At 42.7% G+C, this 23,789-nt stretch overlaps 1 protein-coding gene across 1 annotated transcript in view; it reads right to left on the reverse strand.

Annotated features, from left to right (window-relative positions):
* LOC308084067 (rap guanine nucleotide exchange factor 5-like) overlaps positions 1-23,789 on the reverse strand; it is a 76,332-nt gene that overhangs the window by 31,255 nt on the left and 21,288 nt on the right. Inside the window, exons 4-6 of the mRNA XM_080426542.1 lie at positions 12,479-12,557; positions 11,286-11,430; positions 8,563-8,660 (exon numbers count right to left, since the gene is read on the reverse strand). Of these exons, the coding sequence (XP_080282668.1) occupies positions 8,563-8,660; positions 11,286-11,430; positions 12,479-12,557 (322 nt within the window). The remainder of the gene's footprint in view (positions 1-8,562; positions 8,661-11,285; positions 11,431-12,478; positions 12,558-23,789) is intronic.

A 23,789-nucleotide genomic window follows, 5' to 3' on the forward strand; every position in this document is an offset into this window, starting at 1 on the left:
GTAAATTCCGTGCCTCAAAGAAGTTTGAGAGCGTTTTAAAGTTTTAAAACCAAAACCAAAAATAGCGATAGACAAGATGGCGGCCCGTTCCATTTTTTCCGGCTACACTCGGTTCCATTCGGTTTCACTCGAACTCGCCACCTGATTGGCCAACCTTCGCTGTCAATCACAGAACATTGAGCGAGGACGCTGATATATAGGACAGTTCATGTTATGAACTGTGGAGAAGCGCCCAGACAAGCCTGTAGGCCAGACTCCAAAACAAATGGAAATTAGTTTTCCGGAGGGAGGGGTTTACCAGGCTACCTGTTTTCATCCTCACTCAACTTGATATGATGACACCTCAGGTCTGATTGCTAGAGTGGTGACAGCCTGGTCTGATCAGCCCAACCCTATAAATGTTTGCTGAACCTCTCCTCAGATGAAACTCACTCCCTTGGTGAATGGACGCAGGCTCGGGCGGTAAGCTAAAACACACTCCAACATTTGTCCTTATATGGCTTGTTAAGACTGAATAAGACTAATTATGGTTTCTACTCTCTTTCTAGGCACCATAGGCACTTCATGGACTAGAAAAAGTGTTATTGAAATATCCCAATCCGGGAGGAATTCATGTTATTATTTTCCCCTACCTACCTTTGTTAAAGTTTCCCACCAATAAAAGACTGCTGTTTATGCAAATCAAGTGACTCTGTGGTTGGTTTTGGTCAGCACTCCTCACAGCGCGCACACTAATAGACCAATTATTTGTTTACCAACATTGAGACTGGACGCACAGGTGATTGTTTCACGCAATCAATTCTCAACCTGTTGTTTTGGGGTGCGCTGGTTTCAGCACACCCCAACCCCCTCATGTGTGTTGGCTAGTGAGGCGTCCTAGCGAGACCTCAGACCTGACAGAATGGGTTTCATTGAGGGCATACTGGTTCTTATCAGTGTGACGTCGTCTGTTAAGGGGTCTATACAGGCAGATAGCTGTCTGACGGGACGCTGTGAGGAACCAATGGGAGGGGAGAATGGTGGAACATTCCACCAGGTCTGTGGCAGACTGCTGTGGGTGTACTGTATACACCACTGGTGTACGACTATACAAAAAACGATCACACACAAACAAAGCAGATCTACGAGCTCACAACGCGCCAACACTCTGTGAGCTTGTAGATCGGCTATTTACAGGTGTGCCTTGAATATTTGGACTGTGAATTGGTGTGTAATTTTTTGTTGTTGAAAACCATTGGTTACATAAGTGTTCTACTACGACTCTACTACGTCTTTTAAAGTGATCGGTGGGTGGATCGTTGTGAAGAATAATATTCTATGATTTTTCAAAGGTTAGTGAAAACGCTCGGAATCGCTGGCAAGGGCAGCTATAGAGCGTGCCAAAAATCCTGAAGGGGGCGTCAACAAGTGTCTTTTGGCAGCTGCGGACATCTTTAAGGGGTAAAAACCAGGTTGACTTAACATTGCCCAATGCCACGCCCAATGCCATGCCCCCCGTGGTGACGACACGTTGGCACGCTCTATAGACAATGTTTTAACTCTGGCGGTTAATGTTAATATGTTGGTGTGGAAACTCTATATTTTAGTTCCGCATTAAAAAAAAAATGATTCAGTTCATTCGGTACGGACCGTTCGGTTTGGTACGGGGCCATTCGGTTTGGTACACCGATGTGGTTTGGTACTTTACACCCCTACTAGGAAGAGTTTTTTTCTCCAGTGTGGATACGCTCCTGGTGCGTCTTTAGAGAGCCGACCGACTGAAGCTTCTGTCACACCGTTTACAGTCGAAAGGTTTTTCTCCCGTGTGGACACGCTGATGTCTTAGGTGATCTAAGTGACTGAAACTCTTGCCACACTGTTTACAATAGAAAGGTTTCTCTCCAGTGTGAATACGCTGGTGTCTTCTCAGGTGAGCTAACTGACTGAAACTCTTGCCGCACTGTTTACAGTGGTAAGGTTTTTCTCCTGTGTGAATACGCTGGTGTATCTTCAATTCACCTGACTGACTGAAACTCTTAAAACACTGTTTACAGTGGAAAGGTTTTTCTCCAGTGTGGATACTCTGGTGTGTCTTCAGGCTACCAGATTGACTGAAACTCTTGTTACACAGTTTGCAGTGGTAAGGTTTTTCTCCTGTGTGAATATGCTGGTGTTCCTTCAAGTTACCTAAGTGACTGAAACTCTTGAAACACAGTTTGCAGTGGTAGGGTTTTTCTCCTGTGTGAATACGCTGGTGTATCTTCAAGGCACCTGACCGACTGAAACTCTTGAAACACAGTTTACAGTGGAAAGGTTTCTCTCCTGTGTGAATACGCTGGTGTATCTTCAAGTCACCTGACTGACTGAAACTCTTGCCACACTGTTTACAGTGGAAAGGTTTTTCTCCCGTGTGAATACGCTGGTGTATCTTCAAGTCACCTGACTGACTGAAACTCTTAAAACACTGTTTACAGTGGAAAGGTTTTTCTCCAGTGTGGATACTCTGGTGTGTCTTCAGGTTACCACTGAAACTCTTGCCACACTGTTTACAGTGGAAAGGTTTTTCTCCTGTGTGAATATGCTGGTGTTTCTTCAAGTTACCTAAGTGACTGAAACTCTTGAAACACAGTTTGCAGTGGTAGGGTTTTTCTCCTGTGTGAATACGCTGGTGTTTCTTCAAGTCACTTGACTGACTGAAGCTCTTGAAACACAGTTTACAGTGGAAAGGTTTTTCTCCAGTGTGGATACTCAGGTGTATCTTCAGGCTACCAGAGTGACTGAAACTCTTGCCACACTGTTTACAGTGGAAAGGTTTTTCTCCTGTGTGAATATGCTGGTGTATCTTCAAGTCACCTGACTGACTGAAACTCTTGAAACACAGTTTACAGTGGAAAGGTTTTTCTCCAGTGTGGACACGCTGGTGTATCTTCAGGTTACCAGAGCCACTGAAACTCTTGTCACATTGTTTACAGATGTGAGTTTTCTTTCCTGTGTCAGTCAGATGACGTCTCTTTACTTCCGATTGCGTTAAAGTCTTGGTAGACTGTTGACTACTCGGTCTTGATTCTTCTGAGTTTCCTTGCTGCTGGCTCGTTGTGGGGAACAGTGGGTTCATTGTCAAAGAGGCTGCTATGCATGGGCTGTAATGGTCCAACAATGTAACTAATGATGTGTGACCTTACGATCCAGGATTGGCTCAGGGCAATTACCAGCTGAATATCAAGTGTATGGATCTCTGCTTGAATAGTTCCTTTGGTAGATGGTAAAGTCTTCCTCAATGTCTCTCTCCATGTGTGTCATTCACACGGTGCAGTCTGGTTTTAAGCCGAGCTGATTCAAAGCTCACGTCATCATTATGTTGTCACTATGATGTCAGCCATGCCCAAATATGGAGTTCCATGTCATTTACTGAGATAAATTAAATCGGTGGGTGGATCGTTGTGAAGAATAATATTCTAAGATTTTTCAAAGGTTATTGAAAACGCTCGGAATCGCTGGCAAGGGCAGCTATAAACAATGTTTTAACTCTGGCAGTTAATGTTAATAAGTTGGTGTGGAAAAATAAAGATTTGGTTCATTCAGTACGGACCGTTCGGTTTGGTACACCGATGTGGTTTGGTACTTTACACCCCTACTAGGAGGAGGTTCTTTCTCCAGTGTGGATACGCTCCTGGTGCATCTTTAGAGAGTCGACAAACTGAAGCTTCTGTCACACCGTTTACAGTCGAAAGGTTTTTCTCCCGTGTGGACACGCTGATGTCTTCTCAGGTGAACTAACTGACTGAAACTCTTGCCACACTGTTTACAATAGAAAGGTTTTTCTCCAGTGTGAATTCGCTGGTGTCTCTGTAGTTTACCTATCTCATTGAAACTCTAGCTACACTGTTTACAGTGGTAAGGTTTTTCTCCTGTGTGAATACGCTGGTGTTTCTTCAGGTCACCTAAGTGACTGAAACTCTTGTTACACAGTTTGCAGTGGTAAGGTTTTTCTCCTGTGTGAATACGCTGGTGTTTCTTCAAGTCACCTAAGTGACTGAAACTCTTGTTACACAGTTCGCAGTGGTAGGGTTTTTCTCCTGTGTGAATACGCAAGTGTTTCTTGAAGTTACCTGACTGACTGAAACTCTTGCCACACAGTTTTCAGTGGTAGGGTTTTTTTCCTGTGTGAATACACTGGTGTATCTTCAAGTCACCTGACTGACTGAAACTTTTGTCACACAGTTTAAAGGTTTTTCTCCAATGTGAATACGCTGGTGTCTCTGTAGTTTACCTAACTCATTGAAACTCTTGCCACACTGTTTACAGTGGTAAGGTTTTTCTCCTGTGTGAATACGCTGGTGTCTCTTAAAGTCACCTAAGTGACTGAAACTCTTGTTACACCGTTTACAGTGGAAAGGTTTTTCTCCCGTGTGGACACGCTGATGTCTTCTCAGGTTTTCTAACAAACTGAAACTCTTGTCACACAGTTTACAATAGAAAGGTTTTTCTCCAGTGTGAATACGCTGGTGTCTCTGTAGTTTACCTATCTCATTGAAATTCTTGCCACACTGTTTACAGTGGTAAGGTTTTTCTCCTGTGTGAATACGCTGGTGTTTCTTCAAGTCACCTGACTGACTGAAACTGTTAAAACACTGTTTACAGTGGAAAGGTTTTTCTCCAGTGTGGATACTCTGGTGTGTCTTCAGGTTACCAGAGCGACTGAAATTCTTGTTACACAGTTTCCAGTGGTAAGGTTTTTCTCCTGTGTGAATATGCTGGTGTTTCCTCAAGTTACCTAAGTGACTGAAACTCTTGAAACACAGTTTGCAGTGGTAGGGTTTTTCTCCTGTGTGAATACGCTGGTGTATCTTCAAGTCACCTGACTGACTGAAACTCTTGCCACACTGTTTACAGTGGAAAGGTTTCTCTCCTGTGTGAATACGCTGGTGTATCTTCAAGTCACCTGACTGACTGAAACTCTTGCCACACTGTTTACAGTGGAAAGGTTTTTTTCCAGTGTGGATACTCTGGTGTGTCTTCAGGTTACCAGAGTGACTGAAACTCTTGTCACATTGTTTACAGATGTGAGTTTTCTTTCCTGTGTCAGTCAGATGACGTCTCTTTACTTCCGATTGCGTTAAAGTCTTGGTAGACTGTTGACTACTCAGTCTTGATTCTTCTGAGTTTCCTTGCTGCTGGCTGGTTGTTGGGAACAGTGGGTTCATTGTCAAAGAGGCTGCTATTCATGGGCTGTAATGGTCCAAGAATGTAACCAGTGATGTGTGACAATACAGGATTGGCTCAGGGCAATTACCAGCTGAATATCAAGTGTATGGATCTCTGCTGGAATAGTTCCTCTGTAGATGGTGACGGCTTCCTCAATGTCTCTCTCCATGTGTGTCATTCACACGGTGCAGTCTGGTTTTAAGCCAAGCTTATTCAAAGCTCACCTCATCATTATGTTGTCACTATGATGTCAGCCATGCCCAACTATGGAGTTCCATGTCATTTACTGAGCTAAAGTTTCAGGCCAATAAAGCTCAATTGTCTTCCAGTATGAAATTAAGTTCTAACGTGAAAAAAATTACACAGTCATAATTTATACCAGCTCGTGGCAAGCTAAACAATAACAACTGCAGTATTAACTCATTCAGTGCCAATGAGTGTAATGGTGACTCTCCACCAAACAGACTACTTCAGACTGGTAGTCTGTTGGCAAAAGTTGGCATTTAGTTCAGCACAAGTAGTCGGCCATTGCGCACATTGTTGTGCTAATGCCTTCACTGGCCTGCAAGATCTTGCCACTGTTGCCAGGTCTGCTTAATATAAGCGACTTTGGGTTTGTTTTCCTATAAAGTCGCTTGTTAATATTCATAGTTGCAGGTCTCTTTTGTCTGGGCTTGTTTCTGAAGTGTAGTTGCTTATTTGGGCTTGCTTTCAAGATTCTTTTTGAAAATAGCTGATCTAATAGGGCTCAAGTGGTGAAACTGGTCACTTATTTTGGGCTTGTTTTCATAGACCTGGTCGCTTGTTTCACTCACCGAATCTGGCAACAAAACACACATAGCATTTTTAGCACTAGTCTAGTCGGGACCGACCGAGCAAGTTCAGTTTCTCATCGACGGGTCGATAGAGGTCCAGACCCGACAGAACGACGCTATCCGACAACAATTTGTTGGCAACAGACTCTTCCCAACGCTGAGTCGGCCCGAAATCGGTGCTGTGGAGAGCTGCCTTAACACGTACACTTTTTTCCCAAAGCCCACAGTGCCAATGACGTGTAACACGTCAAAACGGGTGTTTCCAGTGTTTACGCTAGATGGCGCTCTTCGCCAACCTATGAATGATCCTATGACTTCCGGAGAAGAGTATACCCGGAAGTAACGTGATCACAGCAAACCCAGACCCGTCCGATATGTTAAAGGATTTAGAAAAATTAAATTGTCTCTGCTTTTTTTGTTGTTGGCGAGAACAAGCTATATTCAACAGCCAATAATTAAAGAACGGAGGGTCGCGGTGACACGCTTTTTCCCCCCGGCTTTTGCGACACTCGATGTGTTGATCGTCCTGGTGCGAAATATTCTGTGGCTCTTGAAAGGGTTAGTAAAAATGCTCAAAAATGCTGGCACTGGCTGCAGACTGTTCTGAAAAACTGGCAGTGAATGAGTCAATTAAGAAATGGGAATACTTTTCCCAATACTGCCTACAGTATACAAGTGCCTTTTTAGCTGCCACATGATGTGTCTGTGTCTCAGTTCAAGCCTTTGCTGGGTCTGGGATGGACCAGGATGAACCCAATATGACGTCTCTGTTCCAACTCGCTCCGTCACTGTTGCGAACGTTCAGGGCATACTTGCCAGCACTGGCCTATATATGGATATCCCCATAAATGGAGACCATCGACCTACGAAGTCGTCATAGAGACCGAAGACGTGCGATAGATACGGGGTCTGACATCAGCGAACCCTTCTCAGAGACTCCATATATGGAGATGGCCGTCACGTCCAGGACTAACGTCATGGTCCCATATTTGGGCATAACTGACATGGGCAGGCACAGTCAGCAGCATAAAGGTCGCTGGATGCCCTGGTTAAGGGAGTGTCCTCGGCGACGCTCGAAGAGCATCTTCACTCTCTACAGAGTACCAGGAGATTAGCTGGCCTTACAACCCAGTTAATCACGGATGGCATATTCAGGACAACTAGCTGGCCTTACAACCCAGCTAGGCCTTCACAGTGGCTCTTGAGCCCGGTTCTAAACGACCAGCCGATTATCTGTATTACAGTCACCATGTATGTTCCACGGACAGTGTTGCCAGATTCTGTGAGAGAAACAAGCAACCAGGTCTAGGAAAAACAGCCCAAAAGAATCGACTATGGGCCACATGAGCACTTTAACATATACATCAGCTATTTGAAAATAGCAGATCTACAAGCTCACAACGCGTCGCGATGCGACGCGTTGTGAGCTTGTAGATCGTCTATTTTCAAATAAAATCTTGCGGGGAAATTATAATAAGAAGATCTGGCAACCCTGTCCACGGACACGAGAAGCAATTCCCTGACCTTCATGGGTCCTTACATAACAACGCCAGAACTCCCCAATTAGACTTAATCGATGAAAGGCATCCATTGACGGGATGGAAATCCTAAATACTGGGACACAAAGGAGGGTCTCTCTCTCTCTCTCATCTCACTTGGACCCATTCTGTTGTGGATTCTCACATTCTCCCAGCATGCCCGTCTGCACAGCCACGTTTCCTGTTTACGGCGCTGCAGAGAGATCTCTTTGCTTCTGGGCGTTCTACATGTCTTCTAAATCCTAAACAGTTTTTTTTTAAAAACGTATATTGCTATAAGTGGTTCTCAAAAATTATATGCATTTGGCGGTGGACCCCCCCATCTCAAAATATTTTGTTTCAGGGACCCCCAGAAGTTGTAACAGAGTTTAAAATGTTCGCTTTAAAATACATATATATTCAAAGAAGTTTTTTCAAAAATAGCCAAAGAAATCAAAAAATGACACACAGATACGTTCCCGGTCTTAATGGGTTAAAAATATACATAATCCCCCCCGTGTTCTGCATTATATTATGTACCTACATGAATTATTCCTTATAATAGGAGAACACGTCAGCTGTCATCCATCAATTTAACTCTGAGAGACAAAAAAATCTAAAACTAAAACAAATGAACAGAAGAAATGGAAACCATTTGGCTCAATTATCTCATAATTAAAGGTGCTGTAAGTGTTTCTTTGTTTTGTTCAAATTAAGTTTTAAATAGCTCCATATTCCCACAGCAATCATTTTTCATTCAGTGTTTGTCCAACAACAGGAGTTTTCCCGTCTATCCAGCTCCCTAGTAAACAAGAAACTTCATTTTCAGGTTGGGATACCAATTTCATCCAATTGGGAGATAAACAAGTGATCAAACAAATGAAGATATGGAAGATAAACTGTAAAGATACATTATCTTTATGGGATTCTCTCTCTTCAACACCTTTAGGCACTCAGCATGTGTATCTGTGTGTGTGTGTGTGTGTGTGTGTGTGTGTGTGTGTGTGTGTGTGTGTGTGTGTGTGTGTGTGTGTGTGGTCACTCACTGGCTGCGCTGCAGTCGTATCAGGGTGTGCAGCTCCCTGACATCCTGCTCCAGACCAGGGTGTTGGTCCAGGTCATCCAGCACGTAGCGGTACAGCGTCTGCAACCAGGAAAGACGTGTCACTTCTCCTGGAAAGCTGTTTCCCGTCACCAGTGGTGGAAAGTAACTAAGTACTGTACTTAAGTACAATTTTGAGGTATTTGTACTTTACTTGAGTATTTCCAATTTCCAATACTTTTACTTCTACTCCACACTCCACTACAATTATTTGAAAACTTTAGTTACTAGTTACTTTGTAGATTTTGATTATTATTACAAAACATACATTAACCACTTCAGCCTATATACTTTTCGGCCATTTGAAAATAGCCGATCATCTACAAGCTCACAATGCGTCGCAATGCAACGCATTGTGAGCTTGTAGATCTGCCATTTTCAAAAGATTTTTACACATTTGAAAACTTGAAACGGGACATTCTGCATAATGGGTGCTTTTACTTTTGGTACTTTAAAGGGGAAATCCACCCATTTTCAATATTTAACTATGTCATTAATATAGCATAAAGGAGTTGTGTGGAAATAATAAAAAAAAAAAAAAAAAATTAACATTGCAAAAAAATGTAACATTGCAAAAAAATTAACATTGCAAATTACACCATGATGACTCATCATGGTGTAATTTGCAATGTTAATTTTTTTGCAATGTTAATTTTTTTTAAAATTTTTTCTTATTTCCACACAACTCCTTTATGCTATATTAATGACATAGTTAAATATTGAAAATGGGTGGATTTCCCCTTTAAGTACATTTGATGCCAATACTTTTGTACTTTTACTCAAGTACATTTTGAATTCCTGACTTTTACTTGTTACAGAGTATTTCTTTATTGCAGTATTGATACTTTTACTTAAGCAAAAATGTGAGTACTTTTTCCACCACTGCCCGTCACACCCTGCTCCTCTCATCACACCCTGCTGCTCCCATGCCACGCCGCCATGCCTCCCATTCCCACCTCTGCCCTGTGCTGGCTTTTTTTGGCTTTTTTTTTTTACCCCCTTTTCTCCCCAATGTAGTCGTTATGCCAATTAATTCCTCCCCACACACACTTCCTGTGTTGTCACTGTTGTTGTATCCTACTGACTCACCTACCTGTGAGGAGCCCCCACCGGTAGGACAGCCTGATCTCCAGAGAATACCGTAACATTGCACGGAACGAGTGCACTTCATTCCGTGGATAGTCGCCTCGGAACTCCCAAATTGCGTGCATATGTACGGCGAGTCCCACGGTGGGCGTAACCAGTCGCAACACGGAAAAACCCGGAAGCAGAGCAGTCCGCACAATAACATTTACGATTCTGTGCCTATCGGTACATAACTCAAACGGCGCTGAGTAGGCACAGGCGAATGTCACACCGTTCAGGACGCCTTAGCTCCCTCGGTGGTCCTTCACGGGGTGACAATTCGCCTGTGACTGCGCGCCTCCGAAATGGTTTTGTCACAAAGGGAGCGCCGTACCATATGCACGCAATTCGGGAGTTCCGAGGCGGCTATCCACGGAATGAAGTGCACTCGTTCCGTGCAATGTTACGGTAATCTCTGGAGATCGGGTTGGGTAGGACGTAGAGCCTTCGTCCTACTCCTCCCGCCTAGACTGCCCTAGTGTGGCTCATATCTGGCATAGAGGGGCGGGTTTAACGTCTCCGGAGAGAGAATGCGTGTGATCCCATTGGTTCACCGATCTGTCCGTCAGCCCCCGCCCCGTCAAACACAACATTTGGAGCGACGCCCACTGCACTCTGGTTGGTTGGGGAAATGAAACACTTCCTATGCCCGGAACACCGACTCGCTGGTCCAGGCTTATATTTTTTAGCAAAACTAAAAAATAAAAGCCCGGAGATCGAGGCTACCTCCCTCCCAACTCCCCACTGACAGGTGCCGCCCGTAGGAGCACATACAGTGACTATTATCACTACTATCACCCTCCTCCCCGCCCGGCTTCCCTCCCCCTGAACACAGGACAATTGTGTTTGTGTAGACGCACGACAAAGCCGGATGCACGGCGGTGGATTCGAACCCACAACCTCTGCTTGCGGTGGGTCGTTCTTTCTGTCTGTCTGTCTGTCTGTCTGTCTGTCTGTCTGCAGTGGTGGAAAAAGTACTCACATGTTTTACTTAAGTAAAAGTATCAATACCACAATGCAGAAATACTCGGTTACAAGTAAAAGTCTGCAGTTCAAAAGTAGAAAGTACTCATTATGCAGAATGTCCCATTTCACAAATTTTTAAATGTATATATAATTTTTGAAAATAGCAGATCTACAGTACAAGCTCACAATGCGTCACACGCATTGTGAGCTATTTTCAAATGGCCTATTGCGGCTATTTTCAAATGGCCAAAATGTATACAGAGCTAAAGTGGTTAATGTGTGTTTTTTAATAATAATCTACAAAGTAACTAGTAACTAAAGTTTTCAAATAATTGTAGTGGAGTAAAAGTACAATATTTGCCTCTGAGATGTAGCGGAGTAGAAGTAAAAGTACAGACAATTGGAAATACTCCATTAAAGTAAAAAATACCACAACATTTTACTTAAGTACAGTGCTTGAGTAAATGTACTTAGTTACTTTACACCACTGTCTGTCTATCTGTCTGTCTGTCTGTCTGTCTGTCTGTCTGTCTGTCTGTCTGTCTGTCTGTCTGTCTGTCTGTCTGTCCTCCATACCTTCATGAACATCTTGACGTGCTCATCATCTCTCATGAAGTCCCTCCGCAGGGCGCTCCACTGTGACACCAGGTGCAGGACTTTGCGTTTCCTGTCCAGAGCGTCCTTCCCGTCCTCCTTCCCTCGCCGTCGCTTGGTGACATAGGTGGCCGTCGGTTAAGGTTCCAGTAACTGACTGTCTGAGAGGGAGTTACCTTTTATAGCAGAACAGTACTGACTGTCTGAGAGGGAGTCACATTTTATATCAGAACAGTACTGACTGTCTGAGAGGGAGTCACATTTTATATCAGAACAGTACTGACTGTCTGAGAGGGAGTCATGTTTTATATCAGAACAGTACTGACTGTCTGAGAGGGAATCACCTTTTAAAGGAGAATCTCAGCGTTCTTGGTAACTGGAAGAGTGGGCACCAACAACTAGTGGGCACCTCGAAAATGTAAATTTGGGAAATGGTCTTAAGTAATGTAGTATACATGATTAGAACATGCTTGAATATTTGACAATTAAGGCCTAATAGTTCTACAATTGCTACAACAAATTTGGGGAATATACAAGAAGATAAGGAGCATTTTGGAAAAAATAGCCAATTTAACATGGAGGTGGCCACTCTTCCTTGATGCCCACTCTGTATCCACATGCTTTATATGCAAAGCAGTGCTGTCTGGGACAGAGACATTATGTATCTGAAGAAACTCAGAGAGACAAAATAATCTAAAACGTCTTAATGGATTATTTGGTGCAGGAAACTTTACTTGTGGCTATTGCCAACTGATGATACACCATCAGAAAATGTTTCCTTACTGAACTTGCTACAACCATTTTGGAAGATTTGGAAGTATATAAACTCCTCAAAAAAAGTTTGCATTTTTTGTTGTTGTTATTGTCGATTATTCACCTTTCCTACCCACACGTTTAGCTGTGTTGCTCATTCCACAATTGCACAATCCTTACAAGTTATACCTCATTGTAAAGGTGACTAATCAACGATAACATTAATATAACATATAATACCAATTGGTATTATTTAAGGGGAGAAATAATCAAATTAAGTTTCTGAACTTTTTTTGGAGGAGTTTATTTCATTTGCATAATGATAATAACGTGTGATATTTTGTATGGGTAGGTATGTCAGTACACTGAGTGTGTAGATGTAGCAGGCAGCCATGGTGGGTATAATGTAAAGTAAAGGATATTGTCCCAGTAAAGCGTGACACAGGTCACTGGTAGACATGAACACCAGGTAGGTCAGCAGGAAGTCCTCCAAGAGTGTGTCTGTAACAGAGAAAACAAGTACACACCATATGAAAATGCTGTACTGTATGTATTTCTTTGTAATATCGTTGCTGTCGGACAGAAACCTCTTATCTCAATATTCTAAATGTTTGTGTTTTTTTCGTAAATGAACGTCCTACTTGATCATACTACTGTATACGCTTATAGATCAGCTATTTTCATCAAAGTCCAGATTGAAAACGTCAGTAGGCTATATACTTGGACTCCGGTCAACCAAGTACAGGGTTAATATGCTTGAAGGTGATGGCCGTAAAGTTCCTAGCTTTTCAGCGTCTAATATAGACATATACATTGTGAGCATGCAGATGCTGCTGTGTGACCTGGCTGTACTGCCAGTGTCCTTGGTGTTGTTCATCACACAGGCTTGCTGCAGATCCATCTGTATGCTGTATCATCACACAGGCTTACTACAGTACTGATCCATCTGTATGCTGTACACCACATATCACCGGACTGAACACACAGCATCTGTTCTGCACTAATGCACTGACTCTACTATGGCTGAGTGGTAGCTCTACTGAAGGCCTACTGTAGCACAGTGGTGTAAAGTAACTAAGTACATTTCCTTAAGTACTGTACTTAAGTACAATTTTGAGGTATTTGTTCTTTACTTGAGTATTTCCAATTTCCAATACTTTTACTTCTACTCCTACATCTCAGAGACAAATATTATACTTTTACTACACAACAATTATTTTAAAACTTTAGTTACTAGTTACTTTGCAGATATAAATTATAAAATCAAAAACATACATTAACCACTTTAGCCATATTTCATACAGAGGCTATTTGAAAATAGCCGATCTGCAAGCTCACAACGCGTCGCATCGCGACACGTTGTGAGCTTGTAGATCTGCTATTTTCAAACATTTTAGTACTTTTACTTTTGGTACTTTAAGTATATGTTGATGCCAATACTTTTGTACTTTTACTCAAGTAACATTTTGAACACAGGCCTTTTACTTGTAACAGAGTGCCTTTATATTGTGGTATTGATACTTTTACTTAAGTAAAATATCTGAGTACCACCACTGCTGTAGCAGCCTCAGAACATCGTCCCACCTCCATACATACGTACGTACAGTAGGCCTACAGTACATGTTGGGGAGGACTGATATCGCCTGGTCAAGGCGATTCCTCTCGTATAGTAGATCTTCTTTAAAGGCTGATTTAGCGTCTTAAAGGTGTAGTGTAATGGGTGTCCGAGTAATCAATGTCAATAACGGGACAGAGTTGAGTCAGTCGAGTCTTACTTAAGTGGTTCTGAGTGTTCCTATTTCCTCCTTAGTATCGATATGACTGTTTAATACTGATATTACTGAACTAATCTGTTCTATCATTGACTAACCTAAATCACGGTTATTTAGTATTCACCATATTAGGGCAGCCTTCAGGCCTGATTGCATCATACTTCATTCATATATTCCTCTTAAGGAAATGCCCATATAAGGGGGATTCTCCATAACAGTAACAGCTCCTTACATTACATTCAAACAGTGAGCCATATAGGACACATATATGCTGCCTATGGCTAACACCGATAACACGGGTGACCTTGACAACCGTTATTGTTTAACTGCGCTGTGTGTCTGAGCATGAACCCGTTTGATTAGCACCACCATCATTGTTCCTGTTCCATTTCTGTAATGACAATAAGAGCCTCCCCCCTCCCCCCTTTGACCAGGAATGTCAATGAGCAGCCTGCATCGGTCGTTAGGCTTGTTGATGAGTGTTTTTTTAGAAGTGGGTTGTAATGTGAATGACCTTTTCCCCTGCACTTTAGCCCCCCCCCCCCACCACATGACTCATCATCTTTCCTGGTCAGTGTCGGATAATGACTTCTGCTGAAAACGAATGAAGAGTTTGCAGTTATCATTTCGTTGCTGTCGGGCAGAAACCTCTTATCTCCCTAATTCTAGCTTTTTGTGTTTTTTTCGTAAATTAACACGTCACACAAAAGTATCAAAAGTAGCAGATCTGCAAGCGACGCGTTTCGAGCCTGGAGATCTGCTACTTTTGCCGCTTTTGAATTTGAATCCTGAAAAGTAACATATTTTGGACATATGAGGTTTCCACCCGACAGAGAGGATTTGCTCTGTAGTCGAACATGCCGTAACCACTTAAAGCCTATATACTTCCGGCGTCCCCCAGGGCTCTGTACTAGGCTGGGCCCCCTCCAATGTGGTCGAGGGGAAACCCCGGGGAAAAAGGAGAACGATAACCAAATTGCGAATAAAAATACGAATTTATTTACGAACAAAATCAACAAAATCAACAAGACAAATGTGCTTTAAATGATATAAAAAATAAATATGTTATCTATTGATCAGAAGAAGAAAAAAACAGCAACTAAAATGTATATTAATAATAATACGTGAAAATGACTTTGGAATGAAGCGATAACTTACATAACCATAAACACACTACTCCTATAATGGCCACAATGACCATTATAACACATAACACTAATAAATGATATGTAGCCTGCGAGGTTAGTTCAGGCAGTATATACTCGAGAGGTTAAACACATGCTCATTACTGTGTGGGTGTATATGTTACAGGGTGAATGGAGAACCAGGGTGATTGAAGAAGGCTCGCTCGTTTTTACCACCCACCCAGCAATTCTGTAGAAGCAACACTAGACACTAGAGGGAGCCACAAGCCAGGCTTGTGCACAAGTATATGGCCGCTACCACACACACACACACAGTCACACACACACACGCGCGTGCGCGCACGCACACGCGCACATGCTTTCAATGGACTGTTAAGATACTTTTATTGTGTTCTGCTGGCTTTTGTTTTAGTTTCTCCCTGACACACACACACACACACACACACACACACACACACACACACACACACACACACACACACACACACACACACACACACACACACACACACAGTGATCCATGAAAAGAACTATTCTGTCCCTATCGGTTTACAAATCAAACGGCGCTGAGTCGACTAGTGGAGCGTCGGCCGGTCACCGCGGGCACTCGCGCCTGGAGGCGCGAGGGCGCGCTTCCTCGGCCTCAAGCTCCACTAAGTCGGCGCGCCGTGCGTGTGAACGCGTGTTCAGCGTTCCCCTCATAGATATTATGGTTCCCTAGCGTAGCTTCCTGGTTGCTATGTGGGGGGGAACAACAAAAGACAGGTCTCCGTCGGCGCATCAAAGCCCCGCCTCTCCGCGCTCTCCTTCTCCTCCTCCTCCTCGGAGGAGAAGGAGAGAAGGAGAGGACGGGACGGTTTAAAACGCGAGGAGGAGGAGGAGGAGGAGGAGGCTCCTCTTCCTCGCGAGCCTCGCGTAATAACCCCCCGCATCGCAGCGCCGTCCTCCTCCTCCTCCTCACGAGCCTCGCTAATAAACCCTGTCTCGAAAAGCCCCGCATCGCCCCGAAGCCCCGTGCCTAAAAACAAGCGCTCTGTCTTCAATCACCCTGGCTCTCCAAACACCCTGTGACATATACATATACGACCCATATACGTCATACACTGACGTGGCAATCAGCTGACCAATTGGGCGGGTTATTTACGCTCACCTAAATCTGCGTTCCTTCCGCTTTATGTGTTCCTAGTTTGTTGTTATGCGGCTGTTTGCTCCCACCACCACCCCAGCACCACCAGTGGGCTCTGCTATTGGTTCTGTTCCCCATGGGGGGGTTGTTATTGTATCTATGCTATCTATGCTCCCTGCTCTTAATGGTTAATGATGGTTGTCTAATTGGGCTGAGCAGGGAGAAATATGTAGCAGAGCCTGAACGCCAAGATAAAATATTACATCCACACTTGTATTCTCATTCTATAATATTGGTTCAATCTATTCGTGAGTTAGGATTTCTCAGATCTCCAGGCATTGATGAGCAATGATGACTGATTGCCTTCTACAGCAAATCTCTTTGCTGAAAGTAGCTTGAGCTTCTAGATCTGGTATTTTTGCTGACTACTGTCCTCAAAATTGGGACACAAAGGTTGCAATGGAAATAAGCTCTCAAAGCCTTTTTAGTTTCATCCTTTAACAGATATGTGAAATTGTATGGTCAATATATGACATGCATTGTTGTCAATACAAATATTAAATCAATCAATGCCTGCCTATCTTAAATCTTACTGTACATGACTCTCTCTCTCTCTCTCTCTCTCTCTCTCTCTCTCTCTCTCTCTCTCTCTCTCTCTCTCTCTCTCTCTCTCTCTCTCTCTCTCTCTCTCTCCCTCTGCTGATGAAGTCAATGTTTTCAATCCAATTATCACAATGGACAGCTGATATTTGCCTAACCATCACTGTGATGATGTCTTTACAAGTAGGGCTTTGGTACATTGCGTCCTTGCCTGACGCTCTCCCAAGGTTGCATACGTGCTGAGTACATGGTGTAACGTCAATCTGTACATCGTCACAATGATTTAACTCCATGTTTTGAAGTGCACGAGTACTGTATTTATCATCTGTCATCATTTCATTAAATATTTACCAAATGATTTATTGTCTGATTAGCCTCTGAATCGACTAACCACTAGCTAAGCACTATTTTATAGCTTATAGCTTGTCGTACGACGATGTCGCACGGTGAATATAGCCGATCTACCAGATCACATCTGCTACACCCCCCGACCCCAACATTATCGCCTATATAATGACATGGACAACGTAGGGACGCCAGGTTGAAAGCAGTTGTTCAGTGAGACATTAGCTATCGTCTATGTCGGGTGGAAACCTCATATGTCCAAAATTATTAACTTTTCAGGATTCAAATTGAAAGTAGCAGATCCACAAGCTCAAAACGCGTCGCTTCGCGCTGCGTTTTGAACTTGTGTATCTGCAAAAAAAAAATTTACATATATTTTTTGGGGGGCTTTAATGCCTTTATGGATAGGACAGTAGGCTGACAGCAAATGGGGTGAGAGAGATGGGGAGTGACACGCAGCAAAGACCGTCAGGATCGGGACTCGAACCCACAATGCGCTGTCAGGCTACATTGAGCCTAAGTGCCCGGACCGCTACGCCAGCGGCACAGGCATGGATCTGCAACTTTTGATGCTTTAGTCAGTGTGACGCTGTAGTATGATCAAGTAGGGGGTTAATTTACGAAAAAACACAAAAAGTAAAAGTAAAATGGAGATAAAACGGTTTCTGGCCGACAGCAACGATAAACAAATTGCCTTTTAATTAACGCACAAACGTGCTTCGGATCACGTTTGTCACGCATGTTCGTTGAGCGGAGCGGTAGTCGATGAGGAACGACTACCAGCAGTGACGGCTGGCTGGCCAGCAGGCGAAACGGAAACGCTCTTACAAATCCTGTTATCGGCACAACATGGTCCGGGGCTGTGGAGGGGCAGCGTGCCTCACACACACCCTGCTCCTTTTTTTAATTTCACACCAACTTCCCGGGGCCTTTGTGTGTGTGTGTGTGTGTGTGTGTGTGTGTGTGTGTGTGTGTGTGTGTGTGTGTGTGTGTGTGTGTGTGTGTGTGTTCTGCTCCACAGAGCCTAACCTCACATCAGTATGTAAATCCACGCAGCGTGGCTGCATGCGCTCGCTCACGCCTCCCTGCGCTTATGAGCTCTGCCACCAGCTGTTAACTTGTTCAGCATACATACATGCATACATACATACATACATACATACATACATACATACATACATACATACATACATACATACATACATACATACATACATACATACATACATACATACATACATACATACATATACAGTAGTGATGCACCGTCATAACAAAGGGAAGTCAACAGAGTAATACCTGATGTTCTGCATGTGTCTTTTTGTTGACAGCTTCCAACCCTACCTTCACACTCGGCAGCTTGGGAAATTGACATGAAATGATGCTGAATCATCAACTTGCGACGGGCATTGCCCCTTTTGAGTGAAAGATGAACTATTTCTAAAATAAATAAAATATAAATATATTTTTTTATTTTAGTTATAGAGGACAATTACAATGTTTAAGGCATATTTGGCTTATAAAGCCAGGGATCCTTTTGACCTCATGAATCTTAGTGTTCCTATTCTGGGGCCGAAATATTTGGCCAAAATAGAAGATGAAAAAAAAAAGATACATTACATTAGAGTCAATTAGCAGACGCTTTTATCCAAAGCGACTCACAATGAGTGCATTCAGCATAGATAGGCAAGAAAACTACTAATCACCAGAAGTCTTAATTGCATTCTTAAGTGCTCTGCTATTTTCTGCGAAGAATGATATACACATTGTTTGTGTGTTGAGCAAAAACACGAGGGGGCCTAGTATAGAGCCCTGGGGCACTCGGGTTAACTAAGTCGTTCCCCTTCCACTACAGTCACAGTATATGGAATACTTCATGCTGCATATTCTTTCCAGATGATATTAACCTAAAGCCCACACTCGGAGTAGCAGCACCAGGGGTGTAGTACTCGCTTCACGCACCACCACTGTGTTCCCATGCTACTGTTACACTGCTGCTACAATATATGATATTGATTGATTAATTGATTGACTGAATACATTATTAACAGTTTTCAAAAATAGCAGATCTACAAGCGCATATCTTGTAGATCTGATCTTGTAGAGCTTGTAGATCTGTTATTTTTTGAAGAGCCAAACAAATCTTAAAATGACACAGATGCGTTCCCGGTCTTATTGCATTAAGGAAAACAATAGCCAGCAGTTAAAGGCACTTCGTAACCCCATCAGATGCGTAACCTCCAACCCCCATCTGGTCTCTCCGTTCAGTAGAATGCGTTGGTCTAGCCAGGGCAATGGAGTGAAAGATCAAACGCGTTTCACAAGTCATATAGTCAGGATAGCCTATAATCGTGTGCATGAGACGTCATGCCCACCAGTTAAAAATCCCCACTACACCACAGAACAGCACTCATGTGACTACCACACCTGCAGAAGATAGAAAACTTTTGAGTTCATATTTCAACCCACTGGCTTTATTCTAGAAAAAGTTCTTTTTTTTATGGTTTGTTTGTTTTGGCATCTTTCTGCTCGAAGCAAAACCGTAGCATTTTCTAAATTGAAGGGAAAACAAATTCATCATCTAAAAACAGCAGTGTGAGGAGGAGGAGGGGGGGGGGGGCATTTCTGTGCAGTTCTGCTATCATGTTGATGTTTTCTATTCCAGCTCACTCCATAAAACAAAAACAAATACTATCACGGTCCAGTGAGAGCTGACGGTAACACTTTCCTCTTCTTATTTTTTGTGTTTCATTTCCATCATGATCAGTGGGTCTTGACGAACACTGTGAATGCAGGACATGGTCCATATCTCTCCGGTGATAACACACCCTGCAGTTCTTTCCTCTGTTTTAGCCCCAGTGGTTCTCAAGCTTTTTAGTGTCAAGGACCGCGGGCCCCCATCTAAAAAGGTTTTGTGCCAGGGAACCCCCAGAAGAGAAGATTTATGTTTTTTGATTTTTGATCTCTCTATTTTTGATCTCTGTATTTTTCTAATATAAAAAAAAAAAGCCGATGCAAGCTTCTAGATCTGCTATTCTTAGCCAACATATAAATGGATAAAGTGGTTAAAATTATTGTGATGCTATGTGTTAACTGCTTTTGCTGGGACCCCCCCCCCCCCTACCGCTCTACCACAGTATATGAAACACAGGACAGATACTGAAAACAAAGTGTCAAAGTATACACTTTTTACATTTTTAACATAAATTCTCTTCTGGGGGTCCCTGGCATGCACAAAAACTTTTCAGATGGGAGTTCGTGGCAATACACATCAATTTGGGGGTCCTTGACACAAAAAAGTTTGAGACCCACAGGTGTATAGAACACACAGGGATTATGAATGAAGTACAAGAAACCAGGAGATGTTGGTATACTACTAAAGAACTCTTGCTTGGAACTCTGCACTTATGATGTAGCTGCACACCATACTGCAGACTGTACGATGCCCATCTATCACATCTTTGCATTCAGAGCGCTTACGCCAAATCGGATTTACTTCGCTGTTAACGCAGATCCCAAAAGGGAATTAATTGATCTAGCCGGCCGATCTGTCGATCAGGAAATCAATGAAGTCATCAATCAATCCGGTGTTTCCTTTTTGCATCTCAGTAGGTAGTTATCAAACGGATCAATGGCCCTCGGCCTTCGAATGGAACGCGTTCATTCGTCAAGCTTAGGGTGCAATAGTCATCACTGGCAATGAAACAGCATTGAATCACGATGATAGCCTGTATATGCAAAGCACTGTCCTTATATACGCCATCTGATTTACAGTAATACTGCTGTATGCATTGTACACAGGGTACTAATGTAAACAATGGTTTTTGGTTTTGTGCAAATGTAACCATTTGGTTGGTTGCACACTCTTGTGGTTGAAGATGCTGTGATATTCTTGTGTTAAAATAAGTGTTAAATAGGGTCATATTCCCAAACTAATCGTTGCTAATAGGGTATTGTATAATAACAGGGTTCACCCCATCTATCCAGCTCTTTAGTAAACAGAAAACCCATTTTCCGGTCGGGATAACAATTTAATTCAATCTCGAGAAATAACTCATACAGAATACAGAAAGCCAAATTGGAATTGGTACACTCCTGATTGGATAAAACTGGTGACCCACCTGAAAATGTATTTTCTGTTTACTAAAGAGCTATAGAGACGGGAAGACCAAACACTCTATATGATCACTATCTTGCTTGCTAACTTTTCAATAAACCCCAAAATGTAACTTACTGCACCTTTAACCCATTTAGACCGGGAAAGATTCTATGTAATTTTTTTGATTTCTTTGGGCTATTCAAAAATAGCACATATTATACAAGCTCATAGCACGGCACGAGTGCCGCGCTATGAGCTTGTAGATCTGCTATTTTTTTGTTGTTGTTGAAAAATCGTGAAAATGTGTGCAAATCTTTTACATATTTTTAAAGTGAACATTTGTCAAATGTTTTGTTCCGGGGACCCCCCCCCCCAGAAGCAAAGATTTGAGTTACGAATTTTATGCTTTAAAAATATATATATATATTCAAAGATTTGCACAAATGTTCACGATTAAAAAAAAAATAGCAGATCTACAAGCTCATAGCACGGCACAGAGAATAGCCTAAAGAAATAAAAAAAATGACAGAGACGCACGCGTCCCCCGGATTGAATGGGTCAAGCGCAAACATCTGTGAGTTTGTGTGAATGGGTGGAATCAATAGCTGCACACAGACTCACAGATACACAGGGAGATAAGGCAAGTTTACACACTGCATGGTTGAATGTTATTCACGAGCCCATACCGGATGTAGAGAATGATAACCTGCTGTACTGTACAGTAGCCTATGTTAGCGATAGAGAACTGTATATACAGTACTGTGTAGCCTGCGGGGCTCTGTGAAAGTGCCATCTCTCGCAGAAATCATCTTTTGCATTCTTAATGCCGTTGCACCGGCTATAGAAAGTGAACTAACTAGTCTCCGTGGCAAAATGAATGTAATACCGTGCACTGTGTGGTGAAAAATTGCTTGTGATTAAATAGTTTTTATTACGTACGGCAGCCATAAACATGTGCAACACAGTAATGACATTTATCTCCCTGCATCGGTTGCATGAATTCATTAGATCATGTACAAGCCTTTCACCGACCTAGCCGAGGGAGAACAAGACATAATACCACTAGCTAATGTACTGTAAATCATTTCTCACTGCGGTTCGACTGTTCATTTTTACCCACACTGCATGGGGATAGATTGTTTATGTTCACTTGACTATTATCTTTACCTTTTCATACTGTTAATATACTGTAGTGCACTGTGACTGCCTTTATATTTATACCTGTTTATATCTCATACAACAACTAGCCAGGCAGTCCAAGTGCAGAGGACCAAGCAAGAATACTAAACAAAAAAGAAAACTAAATCTGCTTTGGTCCTTGTACTTTATTTCTAATTACTCAGCGTTACTATGCGTTAAATCTTTTTATTTATTTTTCTAATTATTATTATTATTATTATTATTATTATTACACTTCTTACATTTATTACATTTATTATTATTATTTTACTCTCTTTCTGTGTGTGTTCTGTCTGTGCACAGTATGTGTCCTGGGTCTGAGTCCCCCCATGGGATCGATGTAAAGGTCTATCTATAGAAGGGAGCTCCGCTGAGCTGTGTGTGTGTGTGTGTGTGTGTGTGTGTGTGTGTGTGTGTGTGTGTGCGTGCGTGTGTGTGTTATTGTGCGGGCGTGTCAGGACATATTCAGCCCTGCCGCTGGCTGGTTGGAGGGTGAATCCAAACGGAGGCCAGATGGAGCCGGTCCTTCCAGCATCATCATCTATCACAGACATCATCTCTGTCAGTCAGAAACCTCTTATCTCCATATTTCGTTTTTTTCCGTAAATTAACGCCCTACTTGATCACACGAAAGCATCATAAGAAGCAGATCCACAAGCTCGAAACGCGGCGCGTAGATCGGCTACTTTTGCTGCTTTTGAATTTGAATCCTGAGAAGTAACAGTTTTGGACATATGAGGTTTCCGCCCAACAGAGACGCTATACTGTAGTGCTCATCGAGATTCAGCTCATACCTTAGTCTTTTTCTGCATTGGGCTAAAAACAGGAGTTCCAACTCACTGCATAGGCCTGGCTTCAGTCACTCTGTGCAGTGCAAGACCATTCTGAATGATATCTGTTATAGCAGGGGTCTTCAACAGGGGGTCCGGGAACCCTAGGGGGTCCTCGGAGTTACTATAAGGGGGGATTTATGTTTTTTTTACATTATTAACCATTTGAACCCTAGCATCCCTTTTCTGAGGAGAACTTTAGCCAAAAATAGCAGATCTACAAGCTCACAACGACTCAATCTGCGAGGCATTGTAAGCTTGTAGATCTGCTATTTTTGGCAAAGAGGTATAGGTGTAGAGAGAAAAAAGAGCAGACCAAGTTAAACAACAAAAAAAAAGTTTGATCTGCAACACAATTTTATACAATATTTAGGGGGTCCCTGCTTCATCTCTCTCTCAGCTAGGGGGTCCTTGGGCTGAAAAAAAACGTTGAAGACCCCTGTGTTATAGAGATGTAGATGCTAGGTATGCTGCTGTTGTTGTTGTTGTTTGCTGAATCTGATGATGCCATAGGTTTGATGTCAACTTCACAAAGGCTTAGGTCTGCTCCAACCATGCATTTTTCATAAGCACATCTACTGTTGTAATGTTGTCATCTGTCAAGAAGTGCTGTCCTTCTATGGCCGTGTTCATCATG

Source organism: Gymnoscopelus braueri, assembly GCF_963280865.1.
Source record: "Gymnoscopelus braueri genome assembly, chromosome: 4".
Classification (NCBI taxonomy): domain Eukaryota; kingdom Metazoa; phylum Chordata; class Actinopteri; order Myctophiformes; family Myctophidae; genus Gymnoscopelus; species Gymnoscopelus braueri.